The sequence below is a fragment of the Macaca thibetana genome, chromosome 10, assembly GCF_024542745.1.
Source record: "Macaca thibetana thibetana isolate TM-01 chromosome 10, ASM2454274v1, whole genome shotgun sequence".
NCBI classification, from domain to species: domain Eukaryota; kingdom Metazoa; phylum Chordata; class Mammalia; order Primates; family Cercopithecidae; genus Macaca; species Macaca thibetana.
In genome coordinates, this window is record NC_065587.1 from 7,683,912 (window position 1) to 7,697,033 (window position 13,122).

Sequence of the window (13,122 nt, forward strand, 5' to 3'; positions counted from 1 at the left end):
GCTGTTATCTTGCATAGTTGGGAGCTGACAACGGATGGTCGGCCATGCCAACTCCTGTGGTTGGGAGAATCATATGCAAGAAATGTGGTTGCTGGCCGGGCGCGGTGGCTCACGCTTGTAATCCCAACACTTTGGGAGGCCGAGGCGTGGTGGATCACCTGAGGTCAGGAGTTCGAGACCAGCCTGGTCAACATGGTGAAACCCTGTCCCTACTAAAAATACAAACATTAGCCGTGCGTGGTGGCGGGCGCCTGTAATCCCAGCTACTGGGGAGGCTGAAGCAGGAGAATCGCTTGAACCTGGGAGGCGGCGGTTGCAGTGAGCAAAGAACGTGCCACTGCACTCCAGTCTGAGTGACAGAGCGAGACTCTGTCTCAAAAAAACACAACAACAAAACCACCAATGTGGAAGAGTTTCAAGTGCTCTTCATGTGCCAGGTAGAAAGCGTAAATATTACATTGCGTTGCGTTATTTATTCCATAAATATCTGTTGAGGACCCATTGTGGTGTGGCATCATGTTCCGTTCTTGGCTGTGGATATTTAAGTAAACGCATGGGTCCCTCCAGGTCCCCAGAGCGCAGCCTGAAGGGCCTCGGAGCCGCGGCGGAACCAACCCCTGCGGAACCTTTCTTCCCGCTCCAGATGCCCCGGCAGCCCCGGCAGGAGATGCGTCAGGGACCACGCTGCGCCGCGCCGCCGCAGTTGGGCCTCGGTCGCCACAGTAACGCGCGCGGGCAGGTGTCCGACCATGAGCGTTCGGGTCGCGCGGACCGCATGGGCCCGGGGCTTGGGCGCCAGCGGCCGCCGCGGCGTCTCGAGCTTCCCGGTGCCTCCGCCGGGTGCCCAGGATGTAGCGGAGCTGCTGCGAGATGCGACCGGGGCGGAGGAGGAGGCGCCCTCGGCGGCGACGGAGCGGCGAATGCCGGGCCAGTGCTCCGTGCTGCTCTTCCCTGGCCAGGGCAGCCAGGTGGTGGGCATGGGCCGCGGTCTGCTCGGCTACCCGCGCGTCCGCGAACTCTACGCCGCCGCCCGCCGAGTACTGGGCTACGACCTGCTGGAGCTGAGCCTGCACGGGCCGCAGGAGACCCTGGACCGCACCGTGCACTGCCAGCCCGCGATCTTCGTGGCATCGCTGGCCGCTGTGGAAAAACTGCATCACCTGCAGCCCTCGGTGAGGCCCGAGGCCCCGTGGCAGGAGGGGGAAGGTGAGCTCTGCCTGAGCTCTCATCACCAGGGTGGTCCTCCCAGGGGCTTCCGCCTGCCATTCCGGGGGGCTCCCACGTCTCACTCATTCGATCGAGGTGTTTTTGTTTGTTTGTTTGTTTGTTTTTGAGGCGGAGTCTGGCTCTGTCGCCCAGGCTGGAGTGCAGTGGCCAGATCTCGGCTCACTGCAAGCTCCGCCTCCCGGGTTCACGCCATTCTCCTGCCTCAGCCTTCCGAGTAACTGGGACTACAGGCGCCCGCCACCACGCCCGGCTAATTTTTTGTATCTTTAGTAGAGACGGGGTTTCACTATGTTAGCCAGGATGGTCTCGATCTCCTGACCTCGTGATCTACCCGCCTCGGCCTCCCAAAGTGCTGGGATTACAGGCATGAGCCACCGCGCCCGGCCTCGATCTAGTTTTATAGAGTTCCCATGTATGCCAAGCAATGTTTTAGGCGCCCTGAGCAAAACAACGATCCCTGCCCTAGGGGACCTTACATCTTAGTGGAGACAGATAGTAAACAGTACATGAGGAGGGGCCCAGTGGCTCATGCCTGTAATCCCAGCACTTTGGGAGGCCGAGGCGGGCGGATTACCTTAGGTCGAGAGTTCGAGACCAGCCTGACCAACATGGGGAAATCCTGTCCCTACTAAAAATACAAAATTAGCCAGGCGTGGTGGCGCGTGCCTGTAATCCCAGCTACTCGGGAGGCTGAGGAAGACAAATCACTTGAACCTGGGAGGCAGAGGTTGCGGTGAGCCCAGATCTTGCCATTGCACTGCAGCCTGGGCAACAAGAGCGAAACTCCGTCTCAAAAATTAAATAATAAAAAAAAGAAAACAGTAAATGCAATAACTAGGTAAATTGGATGCTCTGTTAAAATGATAAGTGTTACAGAAAGAAGTAGAGAGCAGGTAAAGGGGATGTGGGAGTGGAGGGCGGTTTGTGGTTTTAAATGATCCTAAATCATTGAATGAATTACTAAATGATTTTTAAAGGATTAAATTTCTTTCTTTTTTTTTTCTTTTTGAGATGCAGTTTTGCTCTATTACCCAGGCTGGAGTGCAGTGGCACAAACTTGACTTACTGCAGACCACTGCCTCCTGAGCCCAAGTGATAATCATACCTCAGCCTCCCGAGTAACTGAGATTACAGGTGTGGGCCACCACGCCCAGCTAATTTTGTATTTTTAGTAGAACCAGGGTTTCTCCGTGTTGCCCAGGCTGGTCTCAAACTCTTGACCTCAAGTGATCCACCCACCTCAGCCTCCCAAACTGTTGGGATTACAGGCGGGAGCCACCGCACTAGCCTAAACGGCATGCTTTTTTTTTTTTTTCTTTTGAGAAGGAGTTTTGCTCTTGTTGCCTAGGCTGGAGTGCAGTGGCTCGATCTGGGCTCACTGCAAACTCCACCTCCCAGGTTCACCCACCTCGGCCTCCCAAAGTGGTAGGATTACAGGCATGAGCCACTGCACTGGCCTAAATGAAGGAACACTGAGATTAGTTGAGAATGTCACTTCATTCAAAGGTGGTGGATTGATTGTTATTAATATTTAGTAAGACGGTAAATGTTAAGCTACCACTTGAGATCCTTTACCCTATTTCACCTTCACAACCACCTTATGAGGTTAATACTGTTATTTGATGGTTGAGGAATGCAGACTCAGGGATATTAGAAGAATTAGTTACGTGTTCCTGTTGAATCATCATCATAATATTCATTCACTGCTTACCCTAGGCTGGGTCTGTGCTAAGCACTGTATAAACATTATATTCACATAATTCTCTCAGCAGCCCTTTGGGGTAGGTCCTGTTCTTTCCTCATTTCACAGATGAGATAAAAAGCTCAGAGGGATTAGGAACTCTCCCGAGCTAAGAAACCTAGTCTCTGACTCAAAATCATGCTCTTGGCCGGGTGAGGTGGTTCACGCCTATAATCCAGCACTTCAGGAGGCTGAGGCGGGTGGATCACGAGGTCAGGAGTTCGAGACCAGCCTGGCCAATATGGTGAAACCCTGTCTCTACTAAAAATACAAAAATTAGCCAGGCGTGGTGGCAGGTGCCTATAATCCCAGCTACTCATGAGGCTAAGGCAGGAGAATTCCTTGAACCTGGGAGGTGAAGGTTGCAGTAAGCCGGGATTGTACCATCGGACTCCAGCCTGGGCAACAAGAGCGAAACTCCGCCTCAAAAAAAAAAAAAAAAAAAAGTCATGCACTTAACTTGTACACAATGATATGGCCTGAGAGCCTGCTGCAGGGCCACGGCAAGGGAATCCAGAGCCCTGGGTTGGTGTCAGTGTGACCATGGACGCATGGATGGAGTCGACTGGACTATAACTAACCAGGAAAGCTCCTCCTAAATAAAGGGGCAGGACTCAGTGGTTGTCAACGTCACTTCTGTGTGTCCTCTTCCAGCTGGTGCACCAAGTTCGTAGAGCCTGGCTTCCTGAGATGCCAAACACCCTGCCATCTCTCAAGTGCAGGGTCCTGGAACTGGACTCCCCGGGAGAATGAGGCCTCACGTTCTGCGTCTGTTCCCACAGGTGATTGAGAACTGTGTTGCTGCCGCTGGATTCAGCGTGGGAGAATTTGCAGCCCTAGTGTTTGCCGGAGCCATGGAATTTGCTGAAGGTACAGGAAGGAGTTTGGTTTTATGCCAGGCTGTGGTCTTGGGCTCATTAGGGATAAGGGACCCTGCCAAAAATGATACTGGACCCACTCAGGTGATGGGAAGGGAGCACATGGACGGGTGACATTGGCGCATGAGGACAGGATTTTGCTGTGATTCCTTTTCAAGCCTGAAGGATTCGTTAGGGATTTCCCTTATTTTTATAATCTCACAAAATCTGCTTGCTGAACTGTCTCACCCACTATCCTGCGCACTTATACCCGCAGCACCTGCCACGGATAGTGCGTGCTCAGTAGATGTTCATTGAATTAAAGAGTAAATAAATACTGGATCTGGAGCCATATCAGTTTTACTTCTTAAGATTTTTGCTGGCCAGGAACCATGGCTCATGTCTGTAATCCCAGCGCTTTGGGAGGCCAAGGCAGGAGGATCACTTGAGGCGTTCCAGACCATCTTGGGCCACATAGTGAGACCCTCATCTCTGCCCCCAACAAAAAACAAAAATTACGTTGGATGCGGTGGTTCACACCTGTGATGCCAGCACTTTGGGAGGCAGAGGCAGATAGATGTTTGAGCCTAGGAGTTTTAGACCAGTGTGGGCAACATGGTGAAAACTTCATCTCTACTGAAAATATAAAAATTGGCCGGGCGCGGTGGCTCACGCCTGTAATCCCAGTACTTTGGGAGGCCGAGGCGGGTGAATCATGAGGTCAGGAGATCAAGACCATCCTGGCTAACATGGTGAAACCCCGTCTCTACTAAAAACACAAAAAATTAGCCGGGCGTGGTGGTGGACGCCTGTATTCCCAGCTACTCAGGAGGCTGAGGCAGGAAAATGGCATGAACCCGGGAGGCGGAGCTTGCAGTGAGCCGAGATCGCACCATTGCAGTGCAGCCTGGGTGACAGAGCAAGACTGTCTCAAAAAAAAAAAAAAAAAAAAAGACAAAAATTAGCCAGGCATGGTGGTGGGCACCTGTAGTCCCAGCTCGAGTACTTGGGAGGATCACCTGAACCCAGGAGGTCAAAGCTGCAGTGAGCTATGATCATGCCACTGTACTCCAGCCTAGGTGGCAGAGTGACACCCTGTCAAAAAAAAAAAAAAAAAAAAGTTGGCTGGGCTTGGTGGCATGCACCTGTAATTCCAGCTACTCAGGAGCCTGAGGTAAGAAGATCACTTGAGCCCCTGAGTCTGAGGCTACAGTGAGCTGTGATTGTGTCACTGCACTGCAGCATGGATGGCAGAGCAAGACCCTGTCTAAAACAAACCAACAAGAATCTAGTGTAGAAACACGAGAGGTTATTGGGACTGGAGAGGGAGAAATGGAGAGTGCCTACATAGTGGACATGGAGTGTTTGAAACTAGAGACAGTTGGTGGTTACACAACATTATGAATACCCCAAATACCACTGAATTATACAAATTAAAGTGGTTAATTATATTTTCTGTGAATTTCACTGTAGTGCTTTTTTTTTCCAAAGCATTATAGCATTATTAAGGAAAGTTTCATAATTTCACATTTTATGAAATAATTTTATTACATGTATCATTTTATGTGTACATAATGTGCAGAATTAGGCCTGGTGTGGTGGCCCACTCCTATCATCCCAGCCCAGCACTTTGGGAGGCCAAGGCGGGCGGGTCACCTAAGGCAGGAGTTGGAGACCAGCCTGACCAACATGGTGAAACCCCATCTCTACTAAAAATTCAAAAATCATTTGGGTGTGGTGGCGGCGGGCACCTGTAATCTTAGCTACTTGGGAGGCTGAGGCACTAGAATCGCTTGAACCCAGAAGGGAGAGGTGGCAGTGAGCCGAGATTGTGTCACTGCCCTCCAGCTTGGGTGACAGAATGAGACTCTGTGTCAAAAAAAAAAAAGTGTGGAATTATAGCATATTTACAATTTTGTGTTTTCTTTTTCTTTTCTTTTCTTTTCTTTTTTTTTTTTTTTTTTTTTTTGAGACTGCATCTTGCTCTGTCACCCCAGCTACAGTGCAGTGGTGCAGTCATAGTTCACTGCAGACTCAGCCTCTTGGCCTCAGGTGATCCTCCCGCCTCAGTCTCCAGACTAACTGGGGACTACAGGCTCACACCATCATGCCCAGCTAATTTTAAAATTTTTTGTAGAAATGGGGTCTCGCTGTGTTGCCAGGGCTGGTCTGGAACTCCTGACTCAAGTGCTCCTCCAGCTTCAGCCTCTTGCAGTGCTGGGATTACTTACAGGTGTGAGCCACTGTGCCTGGCCTAATTTTTTCCCTTGACATTTTACTTAGTTATTGAATGTCTCTGTGGGAGGACTTCTACGTGCTCTCCCCCGTTTTCTTGTATGTTTTCTTCTACTTCTTGTCACAGGCTCTTGTTCATTTGTTTTTTTAAGAGACAGGGTTTTGCTCTGTCTTCCAGCTTGAGTGCAATGATGCAGTCATAGCTCACTGCAGCCTCTAACTCCTGGTCTCAAGCCTTAGCCTCCAAGTACCTGATGTCACAGGCTCTTTATGTATTTGTCCTACAGTTCTTGTGTAAGGGAGCTAAAAGTCCAGTACATAGAAGTGCTAAGTGAACGAAGATCTGTCAGGATTTGCTCCTTAGGCCTCTCTGTTGACCTCTGAAATGCTGTGCAGGTCCCTTAATCTCTTCTTGGTCTGCTCATCTCTTCTGGCTGCCCAGGAAGCAGGACCAGGGTGTTGAGGGTCTGGTAGTTTCAGGCCATTCTTATGTGTGGCTTTGTAGGGTTTTTTGATACAGGGTCTCACTCCGTCACCCAGGCTGGAATACAGTGGCATGAACACAGCTCACTGTAGCCTCGACTTCCTGGGCCCCAGCAATCCTCCCACCTCAGCCTCCCAAGTAGCTGGGACCACAGGCACACACCACCACGCCCGGCTCATTTTTGTATTTTTGGTAGTGACAGGGTTTTACCAAGTTGTCCAGTCTGGTCTCGAACTCCTGAGTTCAAGTGATCTGCCTGCCTTGGCCTCCCAAAGTGCTGGAACTACAGGTGCGAGCCACAGCGACCAGCCCTCAGGCCACTGTTACTATCATTGGCACTGCCTGCCTGGGCACAGCCTGCCCTCTCTCCACACTCTTGAGCCACACTGAATCAGGAGTTGTAGGTTTTCGTTCATCTGCCTTGGCTGTGTCAGGTTCTCTAGCTCTAAGCAGGGACAGTAACACTTGACTTAGGACAATTATATTACTGAAATTCATGTAGTACAGGGGCCCATGTCTCTGATGGTTCTTTTTTGTTGTTCTTGTTTTGAGACAGGGTCTTGCTCTGTCACCCAGGCTGGTGTGCAGTGGAGCAATCATAGCTTACTACAGCTGCAGCCTCAACCTGCCAGGCACAAGTGATCCTCCCGTCTCAGCCTCCCAAGCATCTGGGACTACAGGCACGCACCACTATGCCTGGCTAATTTTTATTATTTTTTTGTAGGGACAGGGTCTCCCTGTGTTGCCAAGGCTGGTCTCGAACTCCTTGGGCTCAAGCAATCCTCCTGCCTCAGCCTTCCAAAGTGCTGGGATTACAGGCGTGAACCACCACGCCCGGCTTGATCTCTTTTGGTAAACTAACTAATAATCATTCCCGGCTTTCACAACAGCCCAGGCAGATTAGATACTATTATCCTCATTTTACTAACTAAAAATTTGAACCTCAAGGAGGTTGTGACTTGGCTAAGGCAACGTGGCTGCTTCCACCCGGTTCCTCTTTACCTTTCACCGGGGTTTCTCAATAGTGGCACTATTTTTTTTTTTTTAAGTGGTGCTGTTGGGCCAGGTCATTTGTTTTGTGGAGGGTAAGGGGAGCTGTCCTGTGCAGTGCAGCACGTTGAGCAGCATCCCTGGCCTCTACCCACTAGACGTCAGTGGCACTCTCCCCTAGTCAGCACAACCAGAAAATGTCTCTGGACACTGCCCCCAGCCTGTTGAGCACCACTGTCCTACTCCAAACCAGCTTTATGGCAGGAAGCTCCTTGGGTTAGTTTGCATAGTGCCAAGCACAGCAGCGTACTTTTGGTGGTGAGCGCCTGTGTAGTCGATGGAGATATATAGAACTGTGGCCCTGTGGGCCGGCGGCAGACACCAGTGTCACTGTCTCTAGTGCAGAGTGGAGCTTGACCTTTGTTTTTCAGGCTGGGCCTTTTCTCCTTCATTCTGTGCCCTCATTTTTCCAAATGCACTTCTCTCTGGACAGGTTTGTATGCGGTGAAAATCCGAGCTGAGGCCATGCAGGAAGCTTCAGAAGCTGTCCCCAGTGGGATGCTGTCTGTCCTCGGCCAGCGTCAGTCCGAGTTCAACTTTGCCTGTTTGGAAGCCCGGGAACACTGCAAGTCTCTAGGCATGGAGAACCCTGTATGTGAAGTGTCCAACTACCTCTTTCCAGATTGCAGAGTGATTTCAGGACACCGAGAGGTGGGTGTTGATGGGAGCCGCCTTCATAAACCCCAGTCGAGTACACAGGGTTGGAACTGCTCCACACCCGTGAGGCCCAGCAGTGTGGCGGGTGCTCTGTCCAGCCTGCTCTTCAGGAATTATTTTGGTGCCAGGGCAGTGAGGTGGACTGAGTGCTGCAAAGCGGGCAGGAGCAAGAATGCTGCCCTGCTCCACCATGTGTAGAATGGGGTCTGGAACCAACCAGCCAGCCCATGTAAAGGGGCAGGGCCAGGTGATCTCCAGGGCCTTCCCGTAGTACATTCTGGGCTTTTGAGGAGCCTCTGATCTGGTTGCTTCCTTAGAGAAAAGAGATCTGTTTTTTTTTTTTTTTTTTTTTGAGACGGAGTCTCTCTCTGTCGCCCAGGCTGGAGTGCAGTGGCGCGATCTCCACTCACTGCAAGCTCCACCTCCCGGGTTCACGCCAGTCTCCTGCCTCAGCCTCCAGTGTAGCTGGGACTACAGGCGCCTGCCACCGCGCCCGGCTAATTTTTGTATTTTTAGTAGAGACGGGGTTTCACCACGTTAGCCAGGATGGTCTCGATCTCCTGTCCTCGTGATCCGCCCGTCTCGGCCTCCCAAAGTACTGGGATTACAGGCGTGAGCCACCGCGCCCGACCAAGAGATCTGTTTTCTGCTAGATCGCTCTGCCTGCCCTGCTTTTTTTAGGTGTCTGTTTTTGCACTGGAGTCCATTTCCTTTCCACCGTCTTTCCTTCCATTTGCTACTTCCCCAAACATTTATCAAGCGCTGGGGACGCACAGACTGATTAGCCAGGGTTCCTAGCGTCAAAGGAAGAACCCCTGTGAATGGATGACTCCAGGCTGAGGGGCGCAGTGAGGGTCTGGCTGACTACTGATGGGCCTAAGAGCAACCCCCGGAGGCAGCAGCTGGAGGATGGGCGCGCATTCACCAGCAGTGGGGCATCCTGAGCAGAGCGGCAGGAGCCCCCTACGGAAAGAGCAGTGGGTGCTGAGTGCCCGGCTCGGGGAATGCGGAGTGAGCGCAGATTGCAGCCCGTGTGAGGGGCTGCTGCCCAGACCAGGCATTTCTGTCTTACTTCGTGTCTTACTTACTCACAGCCCATCCTGTGCTATATGGAAGGAAGCGCTGCTTTTTTTTTTGAGACAGGGTCTCACTTTGTTGCCTAGGCTGGAGTACAGTGGCACCATCATGGCTCACTGCAGCCTGGACCTCTTGGGCTCAAGTGATCCCCCCACCTCAGTCTCCCAAGTAGCTGTGACTACAGACACAGGCCACCACACCCAGCTAAAGGAAGGGTTTCTTAATCACATTTTCCACACCAGAATGCTGAGGCAGAGAGAGGTGAGTGCTTGGGGATGGTAGCCTGAGCCCGTCTCACTCTGGAGTCTGTTTCCTCCACTTGACTGTGCTTGACTCCCTTTCCCCTTCGAGGGCTCACGGTATGCCAGGCGTTCCCGACTGCCTCCTCTGAAGTAGTGGAAGTTGGCGGGAGCCTCCTGTGACTGTTCTGAGGTGGCAGGCAAGTCAGGTACGGTGGCCCCAGGTCAGTCATGGAGCTCGTTATGCATTCCCTGTAGCAGCCATGGAAGGAAGCCCAGAAGTGACTCAGGAAGGACCTCCCAGTCAGGGCAGGAGTCTCCCCAACAGGCTCCCAGACAGGTGCACCCAGTCTAGGTGACAACTCCTAGGTTTGTCCTTTTGGTACTTTTTTTTTGTTTTTTTGAGACAATGTCTTACTCTGTCATCCAGGCTACAGTACAGTGGCACGATCTTGGCTCACTGCAACCTCCACCTCCCAGGTTCAAGTGATTCTCCTGTAGCTGGGACTACAGGCGCACGCCACCATGCCCAGCTAATTTTTGTACTTTTAGTAGAGACGATTTCACCATGTTGGCCAGGCTGGTCTTGAACTCCTGAGCTCAGGTGATCTGCCCACCTCAGCCTTCCAAAGTGCTGGGATTATAGGCGTGAGCCACTGTGCCCAGCTGTCCTTTGGTATTCTTGGTAGTGCCACAGCAAAGAGCTCAGGTGAGGGCAGGGGTAACTCCTCAGTGGGGAAGCCCCTTTCCAACAACTGATGTGAAAAGGCTCCTGGGCCCTGCTCGCCCAACGCCTGGGCCAAGGACTGGCCATTGCAGAGGAGCCTGCTGGCCCCTGTGATGGTGACCTTGACCCCTGTGGCCCTAGCCTGGGACTTGAGAGGGCTCAACTGTTGAGCCAGAGTCCAGAGACGTTACACGGAAAGCACTTTGAGACCACAGATGCTCCAGGATGTGCTACTGAGTAGCCATCCCCATACCTGTCACTCAGACAATCTAGGTGTGGAGGGAGGGGCTTGGGCTACAGAGTCCAGAAGGCCCAGACCAAAGAGGCTCCTGGTTCCTGCAATCCAGCCCTCAGTGGGATGAAGCCGGATGGAGGGTGATAGTGGAGGGGAAGCATGGGTGAGTCAGTACAAGCCAGGTTTTGCTGCAGTGACAAGTAGCCCACATTTCAGTGGTCACAGCACACAAGCACAGGTCCCACTCCTGGTCTGTGCTCACCAGGCTGAGTTCTGCTGGGTGTCTTCAGCCCAGGACTCAGGCTATGGGAGCAGTCTCAAGGGAACACTGACAGACTAAAGTGGGTAGATGACTTGAGGCCAGGAGTTCAAGACCAGCCTGGCCAACATGGTGAAACTCCATCTCTACTAAAATTAGCCAGGCTTGGTGGTGCACGCTTAAGAGTCCCAGCTACTTGGGAGGCTGAGGCAGGAGCATTGCTTGAACCTGTGAGTTCAAGCAGGTTCAGGTTGCAGTGAGCCAAGATCACACCTTTGCACTCCAGCCTGGGTGACAGAACAAGACTCCATCTCAAAAAATAATAATTAAAAAAAATAAAAATTAGGCCAGGCGCGGTGGTTCAAGCCTGTAATCCCAGCACTTTGGGAGGCCGAGACGGGCGGATCACGAGGTCAGGAGATCAAGACCATCCTGGCTAACACAGTGAAACCCCGTCTCTACTAAAAAATACAAAAAAATAGCTGGGCAAGGTGGCGGGCGCCTGTAGTCCCAGCTACTCGGGAGGCTGAGGCAGGAGAATGGTGCAAACCCGGGAGGCGGAGCTTGCAGTGAGCTGAGATCTGGCCACTGCACTCCAGCCTGGGCGACAGAGTGAGACTCTGTCTCAAAAAAAATAAAAAATAAAAATTAAAAGAATATCTGCTATTTTAAAGACCTTTGCAAGTTCTGTTGCTTGCTAACTGTTGCAAGGGTTTGGAGCTATTGGCTCGCCCGAGTCCCCTTCTAAGCTCAGATGCCTCCGGGGAGGTTTTTGGCATCAAGAGGAGAGCTCTTTTCTCCTCCAGAGAAACCCCAGATGAAGGTGACAATATCCCAGACCCTGCTTTGTGAAATGGGGCTTGAATTTTAGTTCTGAATTTTTATTTTGAAGATGATGGAATAAAAAGCAAACAGACTGGTCAAAAATTATGAAAGGAGTGATAGAATTCTGAGAACTAACACTTCTTAGATAGTGCTTTTTCCTTTACCAGACACTGTTGCGTGCCTTGTAGGGTTTGCTCTTCCTGGCAGCGTTGTGAAGTAGATGGAATTGTGCTTATTTGAGGGATGAGACAGAAGAGATTCCAGGATGTTAAGTGAATTGCCTGGGGATGGTGCTGGGACAGACAGGTCACATGTCCACATCTAACAGCTGTGGGTCTCTTTGTGGTCACCCTCCCAGTTTGGCCGTGTGAATGGTCAGATCCCTAAAGGCGGATTTCTGGGACATTGCCCGGCTGAAACTTCCTTCCTTCCCCAGGCTCTACGGTTTCTCCAGAAGAATTCCTCTAAGTTTCATTTCAGACGCGCCAGGATGTTACCGGTTAGTGGTGCATTCCACACCCGCCTCATGGAGCCAGCTGTGGAGCCCCTGACGCAAGTTTTAAAGGCAATTGACATTAAGAAGCCTCTGGTTTCTGTCTACTCCAATGTCCACGGGCATAGATACATGCATCCCAGCCACATCCAGAAGCTGCTGGCTCAGCAGGTGGTCTCCCCGGTGAAGTGGGAGCAGACGATGCATGCCATATATGAAAGGAAAAAGGGCAGAGAGTTCCCCCAAACTTTTGAAGTAGGCCCCGGCAGGCAGCTGGGAGCCATCCTGAAAAGCTGTAACATGCAGGCCTGGAAGTCCTACAGCGCCGTGAATGTGCTGCAGACCCTCGAACCTGTGGACCTGGACCCTGAGGAGCCCCCGAGATGACTGCAGGTGGCTCAAATGGGATAACGCCCTCTGCCCTCCTGAGGAGAGGCTATAGGCTGCACCTGCCACACCCTCCCTTCCTAATGGCTCCTCCTCTGAGGAGTGAAAGGGATTTATTTGCAACGTGCTTTGAAGGCCACATAAAAAGCCCTAAAAATGAGTATTTCTTTACATGACCCAGTCCATTTCTCCCCCTTGGAAAAACGTTTGGATGTTGGGAAGGATGATGCCACGGGGCTGGTGTGTGGGGAAGCTGGAAGCCTGGCCCCGCCTCTGCCAGCCCTGCACCATGGGCGGGTGTGCCCTCTCAGTGGGAAGGGGCGTACTGGCTGCTGCAGGCTGCACTGCTCTGTGGATGCTGGGGACATGCTGGTGTGGCCTCAAGTTGGGCCAGTGCTAGGGGAGCCCCTCCTCCACTGCCAGCCTGCCCCCCAGGGCTCCTTGGTCACAAATCTGAAAGGTTGTAGAACCCAATTGGCCTTGGCAGTTTTGTTCACCCCCTCACTTGACAGCTGGGAAACAGAGTCCCACATTTGTTGACATACCCAAGACATACGTATTGAGTGCCTACTGTGTGCCAGAGAGTGAGGGGCTCTGTTCTGGTAGAACAGCCACGGCTGCGTCCTTCT

The 13,122-nt window shown here is 52.0% G+C and overlaps 3 protein-coding genes across 7 annotated transcripts in view; 1 reads left to right on the plus strand and 2 right to left on the minus strand.

Moving 5' to 3' along the window:
- The window catches only part of MPPED1 (metallophosphoesterase domain containing 1), an 822,621-nt gene that overhangs the window by 370,713 nt on the left and 438,786 nt on the right, over window positions 1-13,122 (minus strand). The window lies entirely within an intron of this gene.
- The window catches only part of TSPO (translocator protein), a 677,237-nt gene that overhangs the window by 20,386 nt on the left and 643,729 nt on the right, over window positions 1-13,122 (minus strand). The gene's annotated exons all lie outside the window — the stretch shown is intronic.
- Window positions 700-12,653, plus strand: MCAT (malonyl-CoA-acyl carrier protein transacylase). Its single transcript, XM_050805933.1, has 4 exons — window positions 700-1,172; window positions 3,751-3,838; window positions 8,028-8,245; window positions 12,050-12,653. Exons 1-4 carry the CDS (start codon window positions 750-752, stop codon window positions 12,491-12,493), a joined length of 1,173 nt encoding a protein of 390 aa, XP_050661890.1. The 5' UTR covers window positions 700-749; the 3' UTR covers window positions 12,494-12,653.